The sequence below is a fragment of the Vicugna pacos genome, chromosome 34 (genome assembly GCF_048564905.1).
Source record: "Vicugna pacos chromosome 34, VicPac4, whole genome shotgun sequence".
In the NCBI taxonomy this organism is placed as follows: Eukaryota; Metazoa; Chordata; class Mammalia; order Artiodactyla; family Camelidae; genus Vicugna; species Vicugna pacos.
The window spans coordinates 2,976,390-3,003,790 of NC_133020.1; the positions used below are offsets into that span (position 1 = coordinate 2,976,390).

The following is a 27,401-nucleotide window of genomic DNA, read 5'->3' on the forward strand; positions in this document are numbered from 1 at the left end:
CTTAAAGACTAAGTTATAAACATCTTGAGATAGTTGTTAGCTAGATTCCTATTGCCAATAAGCAAGGGGCGACATCATGAATAATTTAATAGTAATAGCTTTGCCAGCACACAGTAATCTTTGTTTCTATTCCTTATTTAAAATCTTGTTTTTAGGAATCTATTCTGGATTTTGACAAACCTTCAAGTGCAATTCCATCGTCACAGCCGCCTTCAGCTACCCCAGGTAGCCCAGTAGGTATGTCATCATTCTTAAGACTTGGAACAAACAGCTGTAGGTCTAACAATTTTTTTTTTTTTACAAGCAATTTTACTCTAAGTAAAAGGTAAAAGTAAGGGTTAAATTATGTCTGTGTTTTAATTCAAAACGTGTCCATATGTTATCAGCATTATGTATGGGTAAATTACCATTATTAGGATGTTAGCATACTTAACTGACTGTTTGCATTTCAGAGAAAGTCTCCAGATTGGTGAATGGAAATGCACAGTAGCTACTTTTTGTTTTTCTCCTTCTTCTTGGAGTGAATTCTGTCTAGAACTTGTTTGACTCCTTTTGACTCTGTAAATCTAGTGCTGAGGTTTTTGGATCCTATGTATGAGTAAAATGACCTCAGTGGTATTTAGTGCACTGATTAACACAATAACTAATGGAGATTTGAATCTAGTCTGATCCTTGAAACTTTAAGCTTTTTGCTCTATGCTGCTTTATCTCAGGGGAGGAAAGACATAATCAAAGCCATAGTTGAGCTGTAGTGAACAGTATACACCAACTGGAAGACTGGTACAGTAATTCCTGGGTGAGGTAAGGAGAAGGAAGAGAGAGCAGTTAACAAAAGTGATAGATACTAACAAGAAGAGACCAAACTGAAACTGTAATTGAAAAGTCTGTTAATATACATGATCAAAGAGGAAAAAAAAAAAAACTGAAGAGACATATGACCTCTGCTAACGTTTATTTTGAAACTTGTAACTTAAAGTGTATCAGCTAATTATTACTCATGATAGCTCAGATTTTGTCTTCCAGATTACCTGATCACCAGTTATTTTTTTTAAAGCCATAGTTCTCTACTTTTGGAAGCCTTGAAATGCTGCTTTTGCCCATTTAACCTTAAACGTCATTGTGTGTCACGGATGGAACTAGAACCCTGTCCTTCTGTAATCTGTCTTAGAGTTCTAGTGGAAAGTTCATGATGGACTTGAGACCTAGTCTTCCCAGATTGTGCTTTGTTTTATAAAGTATAAACTTTAGTTTCTGCCCAGTTGATATGCATAAACTTTTCTCCCTCAGTAGTTCACTTGTTGACTTCACTCTCTGCAGCATCTACAGAACAAAATCTATCCAATCAAAGTGAGTTTCTTCAGGAGCCATTACAGGTAACTTCCCCAGACTAATCTTTCATTTACTCTTTTTGCTATTCAGGGAAGAAACGCTTGCTTTGTCAAGAATGATCAGACTCGCTGGTGCTAACACACCTAACTAAACTACTGAAAATGGTCTAGGGGTATCTGATTGTTTAAAATTAAGTACAACTGGTCATCAAAAGAGTCCCAAATGACCACGGGGAAGTTACAATAGAGAAGTTAACGGATTTTGATAAGGAAAGGGCAAATCTGAAGAATTCAGGCTTTGTCTGGGAATCTTACTTGCTACTGTGCTAAGTCACTCCATATATTGGCATAGTAAAGGGTCTAAAGAAAGAAACTAATTTTGCTTAACTCATGGTTATAGCTGGTCCTAGGTGCACACATACAATTAGCTAACATTCTGATGAACTAATTTTCACAGAACACACTTAAGAGGTATAAAGGTCATTGATACAAAGATCATCTCTAAATGCCACACTGCATCTCCATCAACAGGAGGTTCAGGGTTTGCTAGTTTTCTGCTCATTACCTTAAAACAAAAAATTTCTCAGGATTCCCCTGAAAACCTTATGGCAGTTTTCTAGATGTCAGCTGCTTTGACAGGATGTTAAATATTTTGACCAGGTGTTTCAACAGTTGTTGCCTTCCCTTCCAAAACTTCTGAGTAAATACCATTTGTTTACAGTGGTTTATATTTAGTTTGATAAGCATGTGGCTCAGTTTTCAAAACGTGTTCGTTGAACAGGGTCCCTCACCTTCCTCGCTGCTTTGACTGAGGAGTTCTGTTTTGTGTGTTCCAGCTGTGAGGTTCCACATGAGGCTTTCAGTTGACAAGTTAAAATTTTTTTGATAAACCACTAATCTAGTTTGGTCGTTCTCGGGGGCAGGCCTGTGGAATGGCTGCATCAGAATCACTTGGTCACTTGAATAAAAGTACCTACAACTGACCCTTGAACAACACAGGTTGGAACTGCTCCGGTCCACTTACATGTGGATTTTTTCCCACTAAATATAGCCAGTACTACACGATCTGAGGTCAGTTTAATCTGAAGTTGTGGAGCTGTGGGTACGGAGGGCCGACTGAGGGGCCTGAGCATCTGTGCATTTTGGTGTCCATGGCGTCCTGGGACAGTCCCCTGCGGATACTGAGGACAACTCTGTTGTTAGGTATCACCTGAGACCTGCTGGATCAGAATTTCCAGGGGTGTTGTTTAGTCCTCTGCACTTTTAATCGGCTCCCTGGGTGGATCTGCAGATCCATTTTTCAGAACCCCTGGCCTCCAACATGTTTACTCACCAACACTTAAAACAAACTCTAGCTGATTTACTTAAAGAGCAAAAATTTGGAAGCAAGAACTGCCATAATTAATGTAAAGAATGCTTATTTTTTTATGATGACCTTTTAACTAAAATTCAAGTCTCTTAAGGCTTAAGTGTCAAGTGGCCTGGGTTGCCTTAACTTCATGTCTGTGAGTCTTTCTGTGGTGACAGAGTTAGTCACGTCCCCACAGCAGCTGGTCCACTTATGTGGGGCAGTTGTCTCGTTGTAATGAGAAGGCCAGAGGAAAGGCCTACTTTTAGAAACACGCCAGTTTTATAATAGTTCTAATAATTTGGTCAGATCTAAATTTTACCTTTTTTTTTTTTTAGGTGTATAAAATATTCTAAAGGATCTCAAATTTTTTTTCATGAGACCTTTTAAAAGTTGGTCCCCATCTCCTTCCCAAGAAGTGGCATATCATGATGGACACTTCTGGAAGGTCCCTGAAACAAAACTGCTCTGCTGTTTGGTCACCATTAATTAGTTTCCAGTTTATCCATTTTATTACTTGGGCTTCTGAGAACCGCAATGCAGCATTTAGATAAAAGGAGTGGATTCATTGACACTTCAGACCTTGCGACTGCTCACATTTTATGGCTCTCTTACTGAATCCATCTTACTGTACCATAGAGTTCCTTCCTGGCTACTCTGAGTTTTTTTATTGGTTACAGTTGTTACAGCTTTAGTTCCTACTGTGCTTTCTCCCAGTTTTTATTTTATACATACTATTAGCTTTAATTTTTTTCAGAGGTTTTCTTTTTGGCAAGGGAGGTAATTAGGTTATTCATTCATTTATTTAATGGCGGTACTGGGATTGAACCCAGAACCTCGTCCATGCTAAGCACATGCTCTGCCACTGAGCTATATCCTCCCCGCCTAGCTCTAAGTTTTTGTTAGAATTTTGGTGCCATTGTGATTGATGTAGAGCTTAGCCTTTCTACTTACACTTCTGCCTACATCTTTAAGACACTGAGGGCACTTAGAATAAAAGCATAGTTGTCATGGTCCCTGGCAGACCTGTGCCTAGAGCGTTCATGTGCCCTGGGATCCTCTCCCACTGAACTGCTGACGAGAGCCTGATGGAAAGTCTAGCCCCAGGTTTCCAGGGCCAAGCATCTTGGTAAGTGAGAATGAGATTAGGTGTGTAGCTCTGGAGATCAGACCTGGAAAGGCGAAGTCGCTGACTGCTTGGGTTTGAATCTCAGCTCTACCACCAAATTTTAGTGTCATTGTGGGTAAATTACTTAATTTTCTTTGCCTCTGCCTGGTTATCAATAAAATGGGAATAGTTGTACCTACTGCACAGGGTCATTGTTAGGATTAAACATACGAATATGTGTGAAGTGTTTAGCATAGCGTTTGACACTAGTGGTCAGGAGTAACATACTAGGAAGCCCAGGGCCCAAGAGATACAAAGTGAACCAGATGTGCCTTTTACAATGTTTTATATCTTCCTGTGTCTAGGCTGCTTCTTCTCCAGTTACTTGTAGCTCAAATGCTTGCTTGGTTACTACCGATCAGGCTTCTTCGGGATCTGAAACAGAGTTTATGACCTCAGAGGCTCCTGAGGTAATAAGAGACCAATCGTCCTAATTTCTTTTCTGCTTGATGAATGGCAGCTTCGGCGTTTCTTATGAATTACAGGCATGATCGGTTTACTGATTTAATGTTGATACTTGACTAATGTGTTGCTTTCTATAGCTCTTGTAGTCCTGGAACTTACACAGGTAACTCCATTGTGACTTTGCCATGTAAATAAGACTCAGTAGTGAATGGCTTTTTCAGATACACTCAGTATGTCTAAATTGCTAATGGCAAAAAAGATGAAAACTTGTAGGTAGGATTAAGTATCTCACTATATTTGTACCAAAGGACTCCTTAGGAGAAAAGTCTTTTCATCTTATAACTGAAGACTCGATAACTTGATAGTGTTTATATTAGCACTGACTCATTTGGAATGAGTTACGTTCTCTTTTGGCTAATTCTGCCAAAAGAGTTTTGACAGTATTACGTTTCTATTCTGGTTCTAAAGTGGTAGTTATTGCTGAGTTTGAGCAAATCCTTGAGATAGATATAGCATGATGGGGTGCTTTTTTTGGATTAATTTAGCAACTCTTAGTTTTTATTACTATTTTTTGGGATAACTATGATACAAGAATATGTATCCATTGTACAGTATAAGAAAATAAAGATAAGCATTTCGCTTTTATGATGTTGACTTGGTCCAAATGGAAATTACTTGGCTTCATATTTTCTGAGAGGAGGTGTTTGCTACCAAGTAAGCCACAGCTGTCTGCTTTGTAATCTCATTTGGATTGTTGGGTTTTTTTTTTCCATATCTTTTTAATGATCTGGCTTTATAATCTGTCATATTAAGGACTTGCTTATTATCGTAGATAAGCATCATTTCAATTAGCTCAGGTTTGCTTTTCTTTTTTTTTTAGGTAACTGGCTTAGGAATCCATTAGCAAGACTTTAAAATAGAGAAAAATTAACACCGACTAAGTAACTAACCCAAGGTTTTCCTTAAACCTAATTCTTCTGTATAAGTCTGGAAGGATATTAGATCCGGAACCGGCAAATGCCACCACAGGGCTTGAAAAGGGCTAGATGCTGAAAAAGCTCAGGCCCTCGTCCGTTAGACTGATTAATGGCGAGGCTCACTTAGTCAGCAGGCTGTGCAAAGCGCATGCTGGTGTGCACCCTCAGCAGCTGAGATTTGAAATTGTAAGCAAAAGCTGTTCTTTTGCATTCCTGTGTCCAAATGTCATCCTATGGAACTTGCTGACTGGCGCCGGTCGGGGGTTTAGTGTAAGGGAACTGCTTGTTTCGTGGCAGCTGATTGGCTGATACTGCATTTCTCCTCCCCAGGCAGCGGTCCCCCCAAGCAAGCAGCCGCCTTCTCTAGCTTCTCCAAATCCTCCCATGTCAAAGGGCTCTGAACAGGGCTTCCAGTCACCTCCAGCAAGTAGTAGTTCAGTAACCATTAACACAGCGCCCTTTCAAGCCATGCAGACAGTGAGTATGGAATGTCGACGATCACCGTTCATTATTCCTGTTAAAAAGCCATTGTTTCTCTTACATCTAATACTGGGTACTAAGTGAAAAAATTCGCCTTTCCTGTTACTCTTATTTGGGCTGGTAGAATTTGCATTTGTCCAGTGGAAATACTGTTGGTGATGGAAAAATACTAAATCCAAAGCCTCAAGACTTTTGAATGGGTATTTTATCGGAGCTTTTTCTCCTCTGAAAATTAGTAGTAAACAAAGCTGAGAATCCATGTTAAAGAAAGGAAAATGTGAGTGAAAAACATAGTTTTTTATAAATCGCTTAATAATACTAACCACTACTAATCTCACAGTAGTAGCGATGGTCCGTGGCAGCAATAATCTGAAGTGCAGGACACACACCTGGGTGTTCTGTCACTGTTGAAGCTTTCATTTGGTTTCTTCTTGGTCTCATGCTGGCTTTTAGAGAATTGTTCAGATGTGTACGGTATTTTGAATCACATATTCCCCTACAAATTGTATTTTAAAGCTTTTTAAAAACATAACATACAAACCTAGTTGTAATATTTATTCTCTGAACCCAGAATACTGTTAAAAACAGTTCTTTAGAAAAAAGCAATGAAGTTTTAGCCAGTAAGCGCTTTTCCTGTTGGTGCCTAACGTCCCACTAACGGGCCTTTGGGGCGACGGGGGTGGGGCAGGGCCAGTGGAGAGGCCGTGGAGAGCAGGCACGGTGCAGGGAGAAGGGCTGGTGGATTTAGACCCCTGAATTCGCTAATCTTGTCACTTCCTGCCTGGCCACCTGGAACAGCGTAGTGTCCTTGTTCCCTGTCTCTCCCGGTCAATCCATCCTACCCAGTGTTGCCACATGGGTTTTACTAACTTTTTCTTATTCCTAATTAAAAGCAAACAGTGTCCTATTACAGAAGGAAATAGAAAGCCCTTTGCCTGACACTCAGTAGCTTTCTGAAGTCTGGTATGACTTGCCAGACTGGTCCTCTGGGTTTGCCTTGGGCATTCTTGTCACAGTACGTGTTTTGCTCTCGCCAGTCTGTCTTCTCTGCCTGTTTGAATCCCGTCGAGTGCAGATTGGTTCTCATTTGTTTGCTCACTCATTTATTCAAGAAACAGGGATTTATGAAGCCAGGCACTGCTCTCAGGGGTTGTAGCCACGGAGAATAAACAAGGCTTTGTGCTTAAGAAGCTGACATTTTGTTATGGGGGTGGGCCGGCTAGAGAGAGGATTATTCCTGTATATCAGGTGCTGCGTGTTGTGTGGAAAAATGGAGCAAGGTAAGCGGTCTAGAGAGTAATGGAAGTGCTGTTTTATAGCTGATGACCAGTCTGGACAGATCATTGCCTGCCACGTGGTCGAAATTCAGAAATGGCAGAGTTTTTCATTCATCTTCAGTTCTGAAAAAGTACCCCCTTCCTCTATATCGCTTTCATTCTCAGGAATGATATAATGGTAACGTAATAGTTGGAGGGTTTACCTTTTGTACGCGTTACATTCCATTGTATGTATGTGCCACGTTCTGTTTATCCGTTCACCTGCTGATGGACGCTTGGGCTGTTTCCACCTTTTGGCCGTTATGAATAATGCTGTGAACACTGGTGCGCAGATACCTCTGTGCGTGTCTGTGCACTCAGTGGCCTCTGCTCTCAGTTCCTTTGGGTGTATGCCTCGAAGTGGGGTTGCTGATGGTCATTCTATTACTTAACTTTTTGAAGAACTACCATGCTATTTTCTTCAATGGCTGCACCATTTTACATTCCCATCAGCAGTGCGCAAGGGTTGCATTTCACCACAACCTCACCGACGCTCAAATTTTCTGTTTTTGTTTTTTTTTAATACAGCCATTCTAATGGGTATGAAGTGGTATCTCATTGTGCTTTTGATTTATATTTCTCTGATGCCTCATGGTGTGAAGCATCTTTTTGTGTGCTCATTGGCCGTTTATCTTCTTTGGAGAAATGGCTGTTCCAGTCCTTTGCTGATCAAATAGAAGTTTTTGAATGTTTCGGATTTCTGCTGAATGTCACTCTTGATCCTTGTCTGTGAAACCTCCCGGATGACTCGGTGTGTCCTGTCGTTTAAGGTATTTAATGTTAACGCTCCTCTGCCTCCACGGAAAGAACAAGAAATCAAAGAACCCCCGTATTCACCTGGCTACAATCAGAGCTTTACTACAGCCAGTACACAGACACCACCCCAGTGCCAGCTGCCAGCTATACACGTGGAGCAAACTGTCCTTTCTCAAGAGACTGGTAAGACCTTTGCACGTGCTGCTTTGAAGACCTAGGTGGCGGCTAATTGAATGGGAAGCAAGTCTGTAGTGACACTTGAAAGGCTCTTTCCTGACTAGCCAGTGTTACCGCTTCACACGTTACAAGTGTTGAGAAACACTTAATGCCTTTTCCTCTATTTGGTTAAGAAGTTCACCTATCACTTTCAGCTATTGTAGAGGTAGAACTTCGACGGTGGTTTAACCTCGAAGTAGGCTCTTATTTTTAAGTCTAGTTGCTTTGACTACCTTTGACGGTGACAGAGGCACCCAGGGCACTGTCCAGATGCTTTTATGAAGGGTTTGGAACCATTCTGTTCACCGTGTTAGCACCGACGGCTGGCTGCCTGGCCTCTTCTCTTTTCTTCCCTCATTTGATAAAGCACTGATTAATGGGAAGACGTAACTCAGTTTCCTTAGAGATGGGGGACCCTTTTGATCTTACGTGCTAGTCTAATACATACGTGGAACAACAGGCAACTTTGTAATTATCTCCCAATTTAAGAAGCACCTGGAAATTTTTAGTGTTGGGATTTCAGGCCCCTGTTGAGTTTTCTAAAACCTAAATCTGAGCAAATAAATTGAACATTCTGGGTACTTGGTTAATCACAAGAGGTAGTAAGTGTAAATGCCTGGACCCAGTCACAGATGGCCCCATTCTGCTCTTACCTGTCCTGTGGAAACATGCGGCAGGTGATTTACATAAAGGGTATTTTTGTCATATGCCTTTTCAGTGACAGTATTAATAAAAATTCATTTTCTTTTGCTCCTTGATCTGGAATATTTAGCCTGTTTTTTCTTTAATTTTGGTGAAATATGCATAACATAAAATTCACCATCTTAACCGTTTTTAAGTGAGCAGGTTTATGGCATTAAGTATACCCAGACTGCTGTGCAGCCATCACCACCGTCCATCTCTGGGACTGATTCCTCTTCCCCGTTTAACGCTGACTCCACCCCCCCCCCCCAAGCCCTGGCACTCCCCTCTGCTCCATGAATTTGACTGCTCTAGATAACGACCTTGTAATAAGTGGAGTCACACAGTGCCTGCCCTTTTGTAACTGACCTGGTCCGCTCAGCATACTGTTCTCAAGGTTCATCCATGTTGTGTTGTAGCATGTGTCAGAATTTTCTTCCTTTTTAAGGCTGAGTAACATTTTATTATTTAAGTAGCTAGAGATGTATCTATCTCTGTATACACATACGTATATACAGCACCTGTTTTTTAAAAAGGGAGAAAATTGTATTAAAGGTTTTGATGACTTTTAAATATAAAGAATATTCAGTTTTTATGACCATTTAACTCTTGGACTCTAAAACTGTTTCCTTAAGCAGCAAGTTATCCTGATGGAACTATTCAAGTAAGCAATGGTAGCCTTGCCTTTTACCCAGCACAGACGAATGTGTTACCCAGACCCTCTCAACCATTTGTCAGTAGCCGGGGATCTGTTAGAGGATGTTCTCGTGGTGGGAGATTACTAACCAATTCGTATCGGTCCCCTGGTGGTTATAAAGGTATGCTCTGAATAACATTTAATTATACTCAATTATTTTGTCTATTTATTTACGTGACTCAAACTATTTCTACTTCATCTTGTTCCTTTCTGTATTTGCCGTTTGTAACGTATAGTAGAGAATTTCCTCTTTCTGTAAAATACAGTATTTCTAATACATCCAGTGTCTGTAACCGAGGAACTTTTTGTGTGAAAAGCAGATTGATCGTGTGACTGCAGTGAAAGGTTGAGCATTTTATTATTTTTTGTTTCGGGGTGAATTTTGGTTTCTTATCTGAATAATTTCTTTTGTTAATTGACTTGACTGGCTTAAAACCTGTCATAGTTAGACAGTGCCCACTTCATCGCTGTTTCTCAGAGTGTACCACAGATAAAAACACGAACTTGGAGACTATGATAGTGATAGTCCCCAGTTAGATGTGGTTCCAAGCATCCTGGTCGCTGCTTGCTTGGTATTAGCAGAAGTGCTCTGGACGGAGGCCTTGCCCATCCTTTCCCAGCTGCACCTGCACCCCAGCAATAGTAAATTTCTACAGTTGGCTTATTTGAAGCCTGTGATACTTTCTAAATGAGTATTTTACTGTTGAAACAATATTATAGCGTTCACTTAAAGAAGGCATGAATCTAATGATGGCATTATAGGATCAGTTTAACTTTTAAAGTGGCATAGAACAGGTTATGTAAACGTTTATAGAGTAATTTTGCCCATAATTTTATGTAAGTTGTTTATTTATTAGGTTTTGATACTTATAGAGGACCTCCTTCGATTTCCAATGGAAACTATAGCCAGCTGCAGTTCCAGGCTAGAGAGTATCCCGGAACACCGTACACCCAAAGGGTAAGAGTAAGTGCGATAATCGAGCAATGGCACAGCTGTTGATGTTAAGCCGATGATTAAATTACAGCAGAGTCGTAATTTGCTTTGTAAAGACACTCTTAGTTTTAGAACCACTTGTAAGTACCCTGAAGAGTGGAGTTGGAAGCTTTTCTGATAACCCAAGGAGGATGAATGACAACTGCCTGTCACAGGGAACTTGGGAGCTCTTAAGGACTTTGTTAAGTTTGCGTTAACTTGTTTACTCCTGGGGGTTCAGAAACAAGCTAAATAACTTGTCCAAGGTCCCTCAGCAGACAGATGGTAGAGCGAAGAGTCGACTGCATGTTTCTTATCTCCAGAGCCCGTGGTCTCCACTTACAGTGCCTTCCGTTGAACTTTCCTAAATGTCACATATAGGAAAATCCTTTTTCATAAGTTCAGTTTTGGGGGTTTATTCTTGACTTGAACAGCTCAGCAGGTTTTCTTTACTATCTGCGGTAAAAGACTGACAGGAGGATGTCAGACTTCCCACCTACACTTCGGGAACGTCCTGTCAGTGATGGTATCAATATATACTATCAGCATGTTCAGTTGTGAAGCTTTACCAGTCTTTAAGTATATATATATATATATATGAATATGTGTGTGGTGTTTTACTGAGTTCTGTTGGTAATGTGTAAATCACCTGCACTCGAAGAGCTTCCCGTCCCGTGAGGTGGGGCAGCTGTCCGTGCAGGGGCGGTATTGCAGAACACAGCCTGGAGAACACAGCAGGCCCCCTCAGTGCCTTGGGTCTGACCCCCGGCCTCGCCACTCCCTGCCCGGGCTGCGTACCCCTCCCTGGCCGTGTTACTGACACTTTCCAAACTCGAGTTCCTTATCCGTTAGAGGAAGACTTAACGTACCCTAAGGTGTTGACGATTACTCTGTGGGATACTCTGCGGATTAAATGGACCGATGTACCTACGTGCTTAGCTCTGCAGTGCCATGCGTGCATCAGAGATGCACATATTCGCTGTTAGCGCTCGATTGTCGGGCGTGGTGTGCGGAGGGAGCGCGCTGATCAATACAGACTTCAGTAGTGGAACTGTCCGTTCATATTACCAGTATTCTAGTACTTTTGTGTGCTGCTTTAAATTTCTTTCTGAGAAAACATAAGATATTAATGACAGTGGAGCTGTTGGGAAGAGGACTAGGAGCCTGGGGTGGGAGACTTTTTATTATTATTTTTATTGTATGCTTTCTTGTTTTGTTTAAATTTTTATTACATGTATTAATCTAATTACACCATGAATTATTCTTTTCATGGGTTGTGCGGAGGCTGACTTTCACCATACTTGGGAGTCAAATTGAAATGTTGCCTCTTAAACATTTTTTTAAGACATTCATACGTTATAATTCTTACCAATTTCCCTGTCAGAACAGAACCCTAGCATAATTTGTAATTATCTTCACAGTTTGGTTTATAAAGAGAGCAAGGTTGAAATAGTCTGTTTTCTTGCTTTATTTTCTCCTTTTACATTGAGATGAGGGACAGAGGGCACGGCCATATTTCTGAATTTCCCTCATTACCTAGCATTGTATCTTTTACATAGTGTTCTTTAAGTGCTTTATTATTTTTGCAAATATTAACATATCTAATTTGTCAGCTTAATTAACAGATGAAGCAAGTATTGGCCATTGTGGGCCTTGCTTTATTTGTTTATCTTGGTGTTGAGAGACATCTGAGCCCCTTCTGGCTGCTGGAGAAGGCCAGATAAAGGGCTAAGAGGACCTTAATCTCACAAAGTTATCTGCCAGTGATCCACTGTAATAACTAATTATCATCTTGCATTTTTGGTGCTCAGGTAAATATTCTGTGTTCATTTTAGGATAATTTCCAGCAGTGTTACAAGCGAGGAGGGACATCTGGTGGTCCTCGGGCAAATTCAAGAGGTAAGGATAATTAACTGAGGAGTTCTTCAGCCTCTTTCAAGTTCTCTGCAAAGTACATTGTTTTTAGCATTTATCTTTTGAGGTTTTCAGTTTAAGTGTAGTACTGAACACCTGAAGGAGATTTTAGAAAGGCTGTGGAAATCAGTGGTCAGTTTAATTAAAAGTGTGTGTGCATGTTTTAAATTTGCTTGGCACCACAGCACAATTTAACCTTAGACATATACTCACTGTGCTGACCTGAAAGAGTTTTGTGTGATGCTTCAGGGTGTGGATTTGTAATAATGGGCACTTGTAGATACTCCAGTGTTACTACGTTGATAGATAGGAATAAACAACAGTTAAGACACAGTGACTTGAAATAAAAACAGGATACTTTTAATACTTCTTAAAATGTGAAGGTACTGTTAAAAGATTCACTGTAACTGAGAAAGTCAAGAATGACTGAGGATAACTTTGTCACAAGCAAAGAGCATCTTTTCCTTTTAAGGAAAGTATTCATGTTACCTCTGCCTTCTTATCTGAGCAGTGTTTTTGAACAATACTGAAAACGGTAAAACTTTGTCACATCACATTAACTTAGAAATAAAGAACAAGCATTTAGCATGGGGCTTGGTGCCATAACAGAACGTTTGAGCAGCTAGTGGCTAGTAGTTCTACAAGTTCATTCTTTTATATAATCTGTTGTCTCAAGTCCTTCTGCATTAGATGCTGGGAGTAGATTTGTCACCGAGGAATTAAGAATCCAGAATTACGGGAGAAAGATAAAGCAGTGAAAAGAGTGTTCACACCTGGGTTTTAGACTTTGCTGACTGTAATTCATGTTAAGTTATCCAACCTTCTGGGAGCCTCATTTTCTTAACATTAAAAAAAAAATGAGGCTTCTGGACAAAATCATCTCATTCCCTTCTGGCTTTAGAGTAATAGTATGAAAGCCTATTGCCAGAGAAACCTAGGAAAGTATACTGTAGCTATACTTTATTGCTTTTTAAAAAAAAATTTACTATGAAATGTATTTTTATCTTGTTTCAGTAGCCGACTAATGTTAAATATTGTGTTCAAAGCTAACTGCTTCATTATGAGAAACTCACTGTTGCTAATAAAACAGCAGGGTGGAGTGATTCTTCTCAGGTGAGCAGCCCCGAAAGAGACAACGAAACCTTTAACAGTGGTGACTCTGGACAAGGAGACTCCCGTAGCATGACGCCTGTGGACGTGCCGGCGACAAACCCCGCAGCCACCATACTGCCGGTACACGTGTACCCGCTGCCTCAGCAGATGCGGGTGGCCTTCTCGGCGGCCAGAACCTCTAACCTTGCCCCTGGAACTTTAGACCAACCCATCGTGTTCGATCTTCTTCTGAACAACTTGGGAGAAACTTTTGATCTTCAGCTCGGTAGATTTAATTGCCCGGTGAACGGCACTTACGTTTTCATCTTTCACATGCTAAAGCTGGCCGTGAATGTGCCCCTGTACGTCAACCTCATGAAGAACGAAGAGGTCTTGGTATCTGCCTATGCCAACGATGGTGCTCCAGACCACGAAACTGCTAGCAACCACGCCATTCTCCAGCTCTTCCAGGGAGACCAGATATGGTTGCGTTTGCACAGGGGAGCGATTTACGGAAGTAGCTGGAAATACTCTACGTTTTCAGGCTATCTTCTTTACCAAGATTGAGAGTCAGTACAGAATCGACACTAAAAGGGTCTGGTGTTCTAATTAGTGGGAAGCAAGGAAGAGTGGCCCTCGCCCTTGTGACTGGCTGGCTTAGGAGGATGGTTTCATTCCTAGAGGAAGGAGGAGGTCCTTACGTTTTTGTTTTCCTCCCCAAGGTGAAAAATTTCAAGCTGAATGACAATTAGCACTAATCTGGCACTTTATAAGTTGTGATGTAGCCTCGCTAGTCAAGCTGTGAATGTATATTGTTTGCACTTAACCCTTAACTGTATTAACGTTCAGCTTACTAACCTAACTGCCTCAAGTTCAGGCGAGTTACGATGCCTTGTTGTGCCTCAATAAAAAAGTTACCTGCACCTTCAGTGTTCTTACTTGATTAAACATGCGGTTGAGAGGTAGAATGCTTAATTTTTAGTATTCATCACTGATAACTCCTGAATGGGAATTTATTCTTGGGTTCATACTATTATCTTAAAATAAGCCTTTTGTATATAGCAGCTCCTTTCGAGAGTGAGTTTTCTCTGTCATTATATGTATCATTCATCAGAAGTTTTGACCTGTTTGCCGCTGGCCAAATACTCTCCTTGAAGCTGTTCTGCAGCAGGCCGTGTTACCCTGTAGTTAGCTCTCTTCAGGTACCGACCATGTGAATACTAATATGGGGTACAGTGGGAGGGACACGGGTCGTACTGCCGGTTCACCATCAGTTAGGCTGTGTTTTCTAATGGATGCTTAATTTGAGAAGCAAAATACACGGTCGTCAAAAAGCATAGGTCTGTGGTCAGGCCACGCTGTGTTTGCTGATTTTGCCACTTTTAGTAACTGATCTTGGACAAGAAGTTATTATACTGCTAAGATTTTTTTCTTTAAAAGACCATTTCCTCAGATGTAAAATGGGCAACTTCATAGGGCAATTGTGAAATTTAACTAAGAAATTATCTAAAAGACTTAACACAGTGCCTGGCACGTTAGCATTTACTAAACGGTAAATGCGCTAATTATTTTTCTCTCATTCTGAAAACGTCAGGGTTGTGTCTGTGTGTGTGTGTGTGTGTGTGTGTGTGTGTATTGTCTTACATGCAGTGAAGCGGGCGCTACCAGAGTTTAGTTTCCATTCTAGACATACATCCTCACACGCCTCAATTTAAGCTTGTTTAGGTTTCTCACTAATAAGAATTTAATAAATATTTTGTTTCTCAAGTACTTAATAGCTTTTAAAAGCGAACATTTTGGTTGCCATATCGGCAGTCATTTTAAGGGTTGGAGAAGGGCATTCTTACGCTGCAACCAATGAAGTCACCTGCTGAGGAAGAGAGTTCTTGTTTTGGCCCTCCACTCGTTCTGAGGTGTTAAATAATCTCAGGAAGATGGTATAAGAGCATTAAATTATTGTGGTTAACATTTTTAAGCTAGATGTGGGTTCAGCAGCTAAACCCTGAAGCCACGTGTGACTCTGTAGTGTTAGATGTTAGTATAATGTTATCTGGATAGAGGATATAATGTGATTCGCTATTTCACAGAAATTTTTTCAGCTCACGGTAGTTACTTTGAGGGTTAGGGATGTTAGTATTCCAGTTAAGTAAATTAGTTCATGGCTTTTATGTCCAGAGCACAAGCTAGAAATTACACAGACAAGCAGAAATACGACTAAACAATCAAGGGGAAAACTTGATGTTTGAGAACAGTTGTTGAGAAATTCACCAAGGCCTGGCCCTTTTTTTAGCCACAATGTTTTCTGCTACATTAGGGTCTTCAGTTTGGTCTTTTATCCTGCACCCAATCAACAGTTTTTTAAAATTTTTGTGAGCAACTCTTTGTATTTTTTAAGGTAAGTGTCCAACAAGACGAGACTCATTAACTAAGGTATTGCCTCTTGATAATACTCACGTTTTAGGAGAATAGTTTAAATGAAATGCTGTTTTCCTAAGTGTAAAGACAATGAACTAGAAGTTAACTGTTCTTAGACTTATGAGAAAAAATGGACAAGAGCTTTCATCCTGAAGCAATATAACTTTTGAACACACAGTTCTTCTGGAAGCTTTTAGTGCAAGTCCAGATGTCTTTACAGAAAGGTGTACGTATGCACAGATTTGATACCTTTGCAAGAGATGCAGGGGGATCCACCGATGTGTCAGGCTCTTTAGAGGATCTTGTCAGTGGAAGGGCCCTCCGTAAATTACTGTGTATCTCCGGATATACAGCTACTTGGTTGTGTCACTGGAGGTGGAGATGGGGGAGAGAAAGTTTTCCTATCAACTAAATTCTCCTAGTCTTCTTTCACTCTGAATCTCTTAGCCTTTTGTTAAATGAATTCTCCCTTAGGAATTGGGATCTGCTGACTGTACCTCCTCTAAAATTATTTAGTGAGTAAAAAAGCATGTAGTTAAAACAGGAGATGTTTTTTAAGATGTTTTTGCTCGCTTACCTCCTGTACCAAGTATCTGTCAGTCATCCCATTTTTAAATGTAAACTTTCTAAACTCCATAATAGCTATACCTTTACAGTGCTATGACATCACATACTGTGTTTTTATACTTTAATCTTTCCTGTTTGCAAAGTTTAATTCCTTATCTTTAACGACATGTTCTATTGTGATCCTTGTGGTAACCAGGATGAAAGGATGGTTGGCATACGGACATTAAAGTTTTTCCATAAGAATCTACTCTATTCCCCTGCCAAACACTTAATTTTGATGAAAAAAAAGAAAAAGAAAAAACCAACCTGATTTGTTCTCCACTTGCTGATGGATCTCAGGAGTATTTTTAATCGCCACTTTAATGGTTAGCCCAATATCTCGTCTTCATTTTTCAGCCTTTGGGCAAGTGTTGACAGCTGACACAGCCCACCCGCTACCAGTGCAAGATGCTGAATACCAGATGATAAAACATTATTGCCCATTATTAGTATTAAGGGGCCTTAGGCTCACTAATTCTAGGTTTCTCAAGCATTATTCCTTTATTCATTTTATTTCAACGGGCCTTATATGTTGAAATGATTAGTCTTTCACATATATGGGTTATCTGGTTTGCCCCTGGGTCAAGGGCTACAAAGATGAATACTCAGACACTACAGGTATTATGAATTTTATCCATTTCATCTGCTGAGAGCAAAAATTGAGTTATTTCTCTGATTTCTATAACACCTCTTATTTTTTTTTTCCTGTTCTTTATCTGGAACTCTTACTATTCAGAAGCTAAACCTCGTTGGACTAGTTATTTAATCTTAACCTTTCTCTTGTTTCTAAGTTTCACTTTCTGGAAGATCTCCTTAATTTGACCTTTCTAGCATTTTTACAGAATTTCAAATTTCTGCTACATTTAAAATTTATACGTACACTTCTCTTGAGTGTTCCTTACATATGTATTCTGTTCATGTTTCGTGAGTGCATTATTGTCTAATTCTAAGAGTTGCCTTTTAAAAGTTTTCTTCCCTCTGTAGTCCATTTCTTACATTTTGTTCTAGTCTCTTATCTGTGTTGTTATATTTGCTCAGAATCTTGTGATTTGGGGTTGACTGTTCATACTTAAGAATGAAGAATGTGGCATCTAAAAATGGCTGGACACTTTGAAAGCAGATGTGGGACTTGCTGACTTCGGGCTCTGTAGTAGCATGAGTTTTGTGGGGAGAACACTTGGAAGAGCTCTTTCCAAGTGGGACACAAAGCCCAGAAGCCATAAAGGATGGATACACTTGACGCGTAGAAATTATCCCCCTAAAACTCCTGTCAGGGGAAATAATGTCAAAAGAAAAACGACTGCCTGCAGTGGGAGGAAACCAAGAAAAGGATGGCCAAAAAAAAAAAAAAAAAGACAGATGTGAAGGGGCAGTTCATACATACATACAAAAAACTGATCAGTAAGCATATGTGAAGGTTTGAAGTGCAGATTTTGGCAAGCATGTGGGAAGACGGGCACTCATACTGTAGACGGGAGTAAAATTGGTCCTTTTTGGAGACAGGATGTAGATGCTTTTGATGCAGAAATTTCACTGCCAGGAATTTAGACATTTCTGGAATTATGCCAAGATACCTGCATGGAGATACTGTGTGTAGCATTAATTGCAACACCAAAAACTGGGGAAATAACCTAGATGCTGATCAGTAGGAAATTGGTAACATAAGTGAGAAGAGAAGATAGAGCAGAGTGTGTAGTATCATTTGTGTAAAAATTTCTAAAAGCATGTACGTGTGATTACCTGAACCATTTTCCCCCCTGGTAGCATGTACAAGAGATTCAGTAGTATTGGCTTTAAGGAAAGGGGGTTGCAGTAGGTAATTTTTATCCTGCATATGATCGTAGAATTTGAAATGTACATATCACTTTTTTGTTAAAAAATTTAAAGTAGAAGAGAAAATGGTAAGTTGCGCTGGTACTTACCCAGCCATATCTTGGATAGAGCTTGAGGGTCTGTTTTAATTATTATTAAGCCTTTCAGTAACATTTGCATTTCATCTCGTAACTCACGGAGCACTCTCGTCTATGGAATCTGACTTGATCTTCACGATGGTCCTGGTGAGGTAGATACAGTTTTAGGGGATCAGAAAATTGAGACTCTTGGAGACTGATTTCCTAAAGCCACTAACAGAAGTGCCCGAGCCAGCCTTGGCTCTCCTGAGTCCAAATACAGTGTAGCACACTCCACCATGCCTTCTGCCCTTTAGTTTTCAGGTGTGGTCACCTTCACCATATTTTCCGTCTCTGTTTTGTTCACACAGGTGTTTTGCAGGTGCCACTCAGCTTTACTAGGGCAAACTCAACACTCAGAGCAGGACAAACTGGATCAAACTGGATTCAGCTGAGGCTGTCCTAAGTTACAGTTTCTCGTACGCCCTGAATTTGAACGGGGTGACTCCCTTTCCAATGTGAAACGTGGAAAGCCCGAGGAAAGGAAGAAGCAGAACATTCTGAGGAAAAACTGATTTGAAAATGAATGTTTCATCTTTACTCCTAGTTCATACCACAGACTTTCATTTCTATGCCTCTCCACCACCACCACTATTTTAGTCTCTTGAGATGGAAGTTTCTGGCTTCTGTTTAGAAATCCCCCAACCCCCTATTTAGCTTATATATACTGATTTTTTTTAAAAGAAAAATTCCTCTTTAACTGAGAGGTCTGCCACATTCTTTTAGAAAAGTCTACTCAGGGCTTTTGATTACACGTGATAGTTGAGAGGAGATTACCACTGACATTATAGTCACAAAATACTGAAGACTTTATGCTTACAAGATGTATGTATATACTTCTGCATGTATTTCAGGTGCTATGGAGAAGAGACACTTCTGAAGCAGAGGCAGTTCATCTACACACTTTACAGTGTTCACTTACAGATTGTTCAGCATGGTTTAAGAGCTATGTTATTAAACTTAGGGATTTTCCTTCATTGGGTTTTAACTCCCGCTTTGCCTTCATCATATGGACTAGATTCAAGCTGGCTAACGTGGACCAGCAGATGAGCTGCTGCCAGCAGATGGGGAAGACAGCTGTGTGCTGTTCCATTTAGATGACTAAAATGTTAAATCTCAAAAAAGGCCACCTGGAGTAAAAATGACTTTCTGTCATTTGAGCGGTAACCACGCCAGCTACTCTCTCTGCTGTATGCCAGCACTTCTGTGGTGCCAGCTAGCTTACATGCACCGCTGACGCAGAGCCCTCCAGCCCCCGGCCAGGGCTTCCTCCTCCTCACCCAGCTCTCCCGTGAGAGCCAGATGTGAATTTCCGACGGTCACCCTAGCTCTGTTACCCATGAGCACCTCTAGTTCAACATGCCCCAAAGTGAACTCATCTTCCCCCCAAAGTCTTATACTCCTTCCATGTCCCATAGGTCGTCAAAGCTACATACTCTAGAATCATTTTTTTATATATAAACTTTTTTTATTGAGTTACAGTCATTTTACAATGTTGTGTCAAATTCCAGTGTAGAGCATAATTTTTCAGTTATACATGAACATACATACGTTCATTGTCACATTCTCTTTTGCTGTGAGCCACCACAAGATCCTGTATATATCTTCCTGTGCTACCCAGTACAATCTTGTTCATCTATTCTACATTTTGAAATCCCAGTTCCTCCCCACCCCCACCCCCTGGCAACCATAAGTTTGTATTCTATGTCTATGAGTCTGTTTCTGTTTTGTATTTTTGTTTTTGTTTTAGATTCCACATGTAAGCGATCTCATATGGTATTTTTCTTTCTCTTTCTGGTTACTTCACTTAGAATGACATTCTCTAGGAGTATCCATGTTGCTGCAAATGGCATTATGTTGTCGGGTTTTGTGGCTGAGTAGTATTCCATTGTATAAATATACCACATTTTCTTTATCCAGTCATCTGTTGATGGACATTTAGGCTGTTTTCATGTCTTGGCTATTGTAAATAATGTTGCTATGAACATTGGGTGCAGGTGTCATTTTGAAGTAGGGTCCCTTCTGGATATATGCCCAGGAGCTGAATTCGTGGGTCATATGGTAAGTCTATTCCTAGTCTTTTGAGGATCTCCATACTGTTTTCCACAGTGGCTGCACCAAACTGCATTGCCACCAGCAGTGTAGGAGGGTTCCCTTTTCTCCACAGCCTCTCCAGCATTTGTCATTTGTGGACTTTTGAACGATGGCCATTCTGACTGGTGTGAGGTGATACCTCATTGTAGTTTTGATTTGCATTTCTCTGCTAATTAGTGATATTGAGCATTTTTTCATGTGCCTATTGATCATTTGTATGTCTTCCTTGGAGAACTGCTTGTTGAGGTCTTCTGCCCATTTTTGGATTGGGTTGTTCTCTAGAATCATTTTTGACGTCTCTTTGTGACCTTGTATATCTGATCAGTGACAAATTTCTGTTAAGTCAACCTGTGGAATGTCTGATATCTGTCCTACCTTCTGTATTCCTATTGTGGTTATCCTGTCTCAGACCCCTTATCTCTCACATGCTTTCATGTAATCATTCAACCAATACTTACGGATTGCTTATGATGTACCAGGCATAGTGTGAGACTGGGTCTCACTGTGTCTCATTTATCAAAGTTTCGATAAGGTCTCTTCTTTCTCCTAAGTAGAATACAGTGATGACAGTCAATATTGAGCATATGCCATGGGCACTGTGCTGATCTCATTTAATCTTCACAATAGCTTTTGGAAGCAGAGGAGGAAATGGACAGATAGGTGAGGCATATGCAAACCATGATAATACAAGACAATATAACTCACTCAAATTCTCCCTCATACAAGATGAAGGTGTTAATATAGATGCCCTCTCGTATTGTACACAGTAATAAGAAAAAGGGGACTCAAACAATGAGCCATATATAAGTTAAAGATACAGTTAAGGGAGAGCTACTTTAAAACACTTGCAAAGACATCTGAGAGCAGAATTAGAGATGCTTGTGTTTCTTCCTGTTGCCTCAGACAACACTAATTTGACATCACTATCTTTTAGTGATTTGTGTTCACTGAGTCTTTTCAAAACATACAAACGTTTCATGCAAACATCATCTCTTTCTTAAATTATGTATTTTGTTAGTTAATTTTTTTTATTTTGAGGTAATTGTACATTCTCACGTAGTGGTACGAAATAATACAGATGGATCCCATGTACCCTTTATCCAATTTACTTCAATGGTTAACATCTTGCAAAACTATGGTACAATACCACAACCAGGATATTGAGATGCCATCAAGATAGAGAATATTTCCAGCCTATAAGAGTCCCTCATGTGCTTTTCATAGTAACACCCATTTTCCTCTTGTCCCCATCCCCACTTTAACTCCTGGCAACCACCTCTCTGTTCTTTTTATAATTTATTATTTTAAGAATGTTACATTTAAACAATTATATAAATGTTATCAGACAGTAAGTGACATTTGGGGACTGGCTTTTTTTTTTCACTTGGCATAATTCTCATCCAGGATTTATCCAGGTTGTTTCATGTATTTCCTTCTATTGCTCAGTAGCGTTCCATGGCACAGATGTGCCAGTTTGTTTAACCACTGTTTTCCAGGGAGGCTGCACCATTTGAAACTCCCGCCAACAACATATGAGTGATCCAGGTTCTCTGCATCCTCACCAGCATTTGGTGATGTTGCTATTTTAAAATTTTCTTCTCTCATTTTACGTTAGTGGAATGACTGTGTCAGGTCTGTCCCTGCTCTAAACTATCTTTAGTGCTAGCAGGGTTCAGTTTTAGACATGTGTCTTGAAGGATTTGGGTGCATCCAAGTAGAAACATCTAGTTGAAGAAAAGAGATCTTGGTTAGAAGCAGTGGTGTAAGTTGTCCCACTTGAGTGGATGGTTAAAGGTACATAAGGGATTGAAATGACTAAAGCAGAATGGGTGGAAGGGAAAGAGAAGAGTTCTGAGAAGTGCCACTATTTAAGAGTTGAGTGATCAAGTGAGTAATCAAAGCGTTAGAAATACGTTCTTTTAAGAGAAAACAAGGAAAGATTATATATATAAACAGTGTCAGATACCAGAGAGGTTTTAACATGAGAATTAAAGCTGTCTCGTGCAGATACCAAGTGCATATGTTTTAGATATCAATTGAGGTATCAGTATTCATTTTTGTTGGCAGTTTCAGTGGCGGGGGTGGGGGAAATGAAGGCAGATGCCTGTGAATAGCTGACTGAAGCATGAATAGGAGGTCAGAAAGTAGAGACAAGGAAGGAGTGAAAAAAAATGAACAATAGTCAGAGAGCATTACTGAACAGAGATTGTTTTTAACTGGAGGAAATGTTTTTAAGCTGAGGTTGAAACAGTAGAGAGAAAGAGGTTGAAAATATAGGAAAAAGTTTTACAAATTGTCAACAATGTGTGTAATAATACTCAAAATTTATTTTAATGAAAAATACATGGAATAGAGAGAGATTAATGGAGCTAGGTCCCAGAGGGGGTGAAGAAGATTGGGTTCAGACTGGAAGCAAGGAGATGAAGAGGGGTGAACAGAGATTAATTTGTGTTTGCATGAGTTGAGGCTAATGGTTTTGTTCATCTTTGCAGGACTCTGTGAAAAGGAAGGGAGTTTGAGAAGGGTCTTGAGGGTTGGAACAGTTGCTGAGGGAATGGAAGATGGTGCTGATCAAAGGAAAGGAATAGGATGGTTGAGCCTGAGAAAAGAACAAACATTTGTAGCGGTATCAATTTGAGCAGTGGGTCAAGGGTAGACTTGAGAAGTTAAATTGGGAGTTTAAGAGCAAAGAAGGATGTGCAGTCAGGAATGGATAGACTAAGGAGACTGAAAAGTGATTGATTTGGAAAACAGGTATAGCATTATTGAGGGAGAGAGAGAGATGAAAGAGTAGGTTCTATTTTGAGAAGAAGATTTTGGAGTTAAGATTTCAGGGGTCAAAATTAATGTTCAAAAATCAGTTGCCTTTCTTTACACTAACGATAAATCAACAGAAAAAGAAAGTAAAGAAACAATCCCCTTTAAAATAGCACCCAAAGTAATAAAATATCTGGGAATAAATCTAACCAAGGAGGCGAAAGAATTATACACAGAAAACTATAAACTATTGATGAAGGAAATTAAAGAAGACTAAAAAATGGAAAGATATTCCATGCTCTTGGATTGGAAGAATCAATATTGTTAAAATGGTCACACTGCCCAAGGCAATCTACAGATTTAATGCAATCCCTATCCAATTACCCAGGACATATTTCACAGAACTAGAACAAATCATAATAAAATTTATATGGAACCATCAAAGACCTAGAATTGCTAAAGCATTACTGAAGAGAAAGAAAGAGGCTGGAGGAATAACTCTCCCAGACTTCAGACAATACTATAGAGCTACAGTCATCAAGACAGCATGGTATTGGTACCAAAACAGACATATAGACCAATGGAACAAAATAGAGAGCCCAGAAATGAACCCACAAACTTTTGGTCAACTCATCTTCGACAAAGGAGGCAAGAATATACAATGGAATAAAGACAGTCTCTTCAGCAAATGGTGTTGGGAAAACTAGACAGCAGCATGTAAAACAATGAAGCTAGAACACACCCTTACACCATATACAAAAATCAACTCAAAATGGATTAAAGACTTAAACATAAGACAAGATACAATAAACCTCCTAGAGGAAAACATAGGCAAAACATTATCTGACATATATTTCAAAAATTTTCTCCTAGAAGAAATAAAAGCAAGAATAAACAAATGGGACCTAATGAAACTTACAAGCTTCTGCAGAGCAAAGGAAACCAGAAATAAAACAAGAAGAAAACCTACGGAATGGGAGAAAATTTTTGCAAGTGAAACTGACAAAGGCTTGATCTCCAGAATATATAAGCAGCTCATACGACTCAATAAGAAAAAAATAAACAACCCAATCCAAAAATGGGCAGAAGACCTAAACAAGCAATTCTCCAAGGAAGATATACAAATGATCAAAAAGCACATGAAAAAATGCTCAATATCACTAATTATCAGAGAAAGGCAAATCAAAACTACAATGAGGTATCACCTCACACCAGTCAGAATGGCCGTCATTCAAAAATCCAAAAATGACAAATGCTGGAGAGGCTGTGGAGAAAGGGGAACCCTCCTACACTGCTGGTGGGAATGCAGTTTGGTGCAGCCACTATGGAAAACAGTGTGGAGATTCCTCAAAAGACTAGGAATAGACTTATCATATGACCCAGGAATCCCACTCCTGGGCTTGTACCCAGAAGGAAATCTACTTCAGGATGACACCTGCACCCCAATGTTCATAGCAGCACTATTTACAATAGCCAAAACATGGAAACAACCTAAATGTCCATCAACAGGTGACTGGAGAAAGAAGATGTGGTATATTTATACAATGGAATACTACTCAGCCATAAAAACCGACAACATAATGCCATTTGCAGCAACACGGATGCTCCTAGAGAATGTCATTCTAAGTGAAGTAAGCCAGAAAGAGAAAGAAAAATACCATATGAGATCGCTCATATGTGGAATCTAAAAAACAAAAACAAACAAACAAACAAAAACAAAGCATAAATACAGGACAGAAATAGACTCATGGACAGAGAATACAGACTTGTGGTTACGGGGGGGGTTGGGTGGGAAGGGATAGACTGGGATTTCAAAATTGTAGAATAGATAAACAAGATTATACTGTATAGGACAGGAAAATATACACAAAGTGTTATGATAAATCACAGAGAAAAAAATGTGACAATGAGTGTGTATATGTCCATGAATGACTGAAAAATTGTGCTGAACACTAGAATTTGACACAACACTGTAAAATGATTATGAATCAATAAAAAATGTAAAACAAACAAACAAACAAACAAAGATTTCAGGGGTCAGAGTTTAGATTACTGTGAGAGCCAAGAGAGTGGGTTAAGGAAATAATGTGGAGATGAAAGGCACCTGTTTTACAGAAACTTGGAGCGTTAAGGAGTTTGTATTGTATCTTGAAATTGATGGTAAATCATCAAGAAAGGGACATGACAGTGTTAACCTGTAAGAAGCATTACTCTGAAGGAAACGTAGAGTGGGCAAAACTGGAAGCCACCAGAGAGACATTGCTAGGCACTTCTGCACCCAACTGAAGGCCGTGGTCCCATTTACACCCTCTGCAGAGGGGAGAGCTTTCAGGCAGCCAAGTTTTCCTACACATATTTTCTACCCTCTTGAATGAACCCATCGGTCTCAATTATCTGCTCCTGGAAAGATGACGACCCTTCAGATGTATTTTGCCCACAGTCATCTTCTTTACAAACATAATCAGAACTCTCTTTTCTGAGTTAGTCTCAGGGAAAAGTAGCTCCTTCATATTTTCATGCCTTTGAAATTGTGGGGTCAGATATGGCCACAGTGGGTGAAAACAGTATAACTTTTTCTGCCTTCCTCTACTTTTCTGAGAAGATGCGGAAAATTTTCAGAAACCCCCAGGCATGTGGTTTCTCTGATCTCCGCATTTCCACAGGTACTTTGTAAGTATATTTTACCCGTTTACATTTGCGTCTTCTATCATATTGTAACCTGCACCGAATTCATTTTGTTATAACGTGGTACCTAGATATCTCAGTACTTGGCTCAAAACTACATGTTTAAAAAACGTTCAGCGAGTGAGTGTGAGTGAGTGAGTGAATGAATGAGTGCATGTTGGCTCCCACAGACCGAGAGAACCCTGCCCTCCTATGTTTAGATAATCCCGAGGTCCCCACCAGTCGGCCCTGGAACAGGTTCAGTTGTGACGCTCAAACAGTTCTCAGACTAACAGGAAGTGCCACTCCATCTGTATATGTTTAATTTGGAAGCAGCTGTAAAGAGACCCCCAGGCAGCTTGTTTCCCCATCTGGGAAGAGGCGCGAGGCTTTTCGTCCGTACGGCAGCATGGCGGCCGCCTGCCGGAGCTCGTGAGTGCGGCTTGCCTCCGGGGAAGCGGCCGGGACCGCTTTCCGTACAGCAGCATGGTGGCCACTAGAGGGCGCGGCCATCGCGTCGCGCCCGGGGGAAGAGGCCGCCGTAAAGGAGGCGCCGCTTCCTCTTCTGACTTCTCCCGCCTCCCACCGGCTGTCGTAAAAGGGTGAATGGAGAGCGAGTTGTGGGGGGTAGGAAGGGAGGACAGGGGGCGCGGAGTCAGAGTGGCGCAGCAAGTGGCTGCAGGTGGCGACGGTGGCGGGGGGTGGGGAGTGAGGTGGTGCGGGGATCGCAGAGGAGGAGGCTGAGGGCGTCCAAAGGAAAACTCAAGCTGCAGTCTGGCCTACTGGTCCGGGGGCCGCGGAGCCCCCGCCCGGGGAGATGGACCTCAACCGGATCATCCAGGCGCTGAAGGGCACCATCGACCCGAAGCTGCGGATCGCCGCTGAGAACGAGCTCAACCAGGTGAGGCGCGGGCCCGCGGCGCCCCGCCGCCGCCGCCGGAGCGGCGCCCCCCGCCGGCCGGCGCGGCGCCCCCCGGTCTGCGCCCCCGGCCGCCGCCCCCGCGCGGGCTCCGGACCCCGCCGCGCCTCCCGGCCTGTCCCGCCCGCGCCCGCGCCCGCGCCGCGGGGTCCGGGGGAGCCGCGCGCCCCGGGATCTTTCCTCGGCGGCTCGCTCACGCACCTGTTGGCCACCTTTGCATCCTTTCCTGTCGAATTCCTCCTCCCGTGCAGTTTGTTCAGCCCGCTTGGTTCGCAGAAAGCAGCTCTGGCGAGCTTCGCTGGTGTTTTCAGGGCGTGATTTCTCTTCCTTAAGTACGCCGGCTTGGTGGGAAAATTCACTTAAAATTCAAATCTGAGTTCAGCTTTTGTGCCGACCCAGCCCTTTTTAGGTGTTGCTGTGGGAAACCCTGCCCATCGCTTGCTTCTGTGGGGCTGGCAGGACCGTGTACACACTGATTGGCAGAGTTTTGCTGGGGCGCTGGGAAATGCTGTCGGGAGAGAGCTCTGGGCAGAACAGGCAATTTTCACAGCAGTTCTGCTTTACAAAGACACGCCGAGTAGTCAGTGTCTGTAGGGATTTCTCATAAACGGTAAAAGGTGGAGGACTTTCTTTTACCGCCCCCCCC

At 41.1% G+C, this 27,401-nt stretch overlaps 2 protein-coding genes across 27 annotated transcripts in view; both read left to right on the plus strand.

Moving 5' to 3' along the window:
- Positions 1–14,274, plus strand: part of CAPRIN2 (caprin family member 2) — a 38,256-nt gene extending 23,982 nt beyond the window's left edge. For 3 of the 25 annotated variants that reach the window (XM_072954527.1, XM_072954522.1, XM_031670563.1), the window contains 9 exons: positions 156–237; positions 1,318–1,373; positions 4,150–4,254; positions 5,557–5,703; positions 7,793–7,961; positions 9,311–9,493; positions 10,230–10,330; positions 12,181–12,244; positions 13,350–14,274. In XM_072954527.1, coding sequence (XP_072810628.1) covers positions 156–237; positions 1,318–1,373; positions 4,150–4,254; positions 5,557–5,703; positions 7,793–7,961; positions 9,311–9,493; positions 10,230–10,330; positions 12,181–12,244; positions 13,350–13,918 — 1,476 coding nt within the window. In that variant the 3' untranslated portion in view covers positions 13,919–14,274. Of the gene's footprint in view, positions 1–155; positions 238–1,317; positions 1,374–4,149; positions 4,255–5,556; positions 5,704–7,792; positions 7,962–9,310; positions 9,494–10,229; positions 10,331–12,180; positions 12,245–13,273 lie in introns of all 25 variants that reach the window. The other 22 variants (XM_072954520.1, XM_072954536.1, XM_072954530.1 and 19 more) reach the window with 19 other exon arrangements.
- A 12,156-nt stretch (positions 14,275–26,430) lies between these two features.
- The window catches only part of IPO8 (importin 8), a 59,759-nt gene continuing 58,788 nt past the window's right edge, over positions 26,431–27,401 (plus strand). Inside the window, exon 1 of one of the 2 annotated variants that reach the window (XM_072954544.1) lies at positions 26,431–26,737. In XM_072954544.1, coding sequence (XP_072810645.1) covers positions 26,654–26,737 — 84 coding nt within the window. In that variant the 5' untranslated portion in view covers positions 26,431–26,653. The remainder of the gene's footprint in view (positions 26,738–27,401) is intronic. The other variant, XM_072954545.1, reaches the window with a different exon arrangement.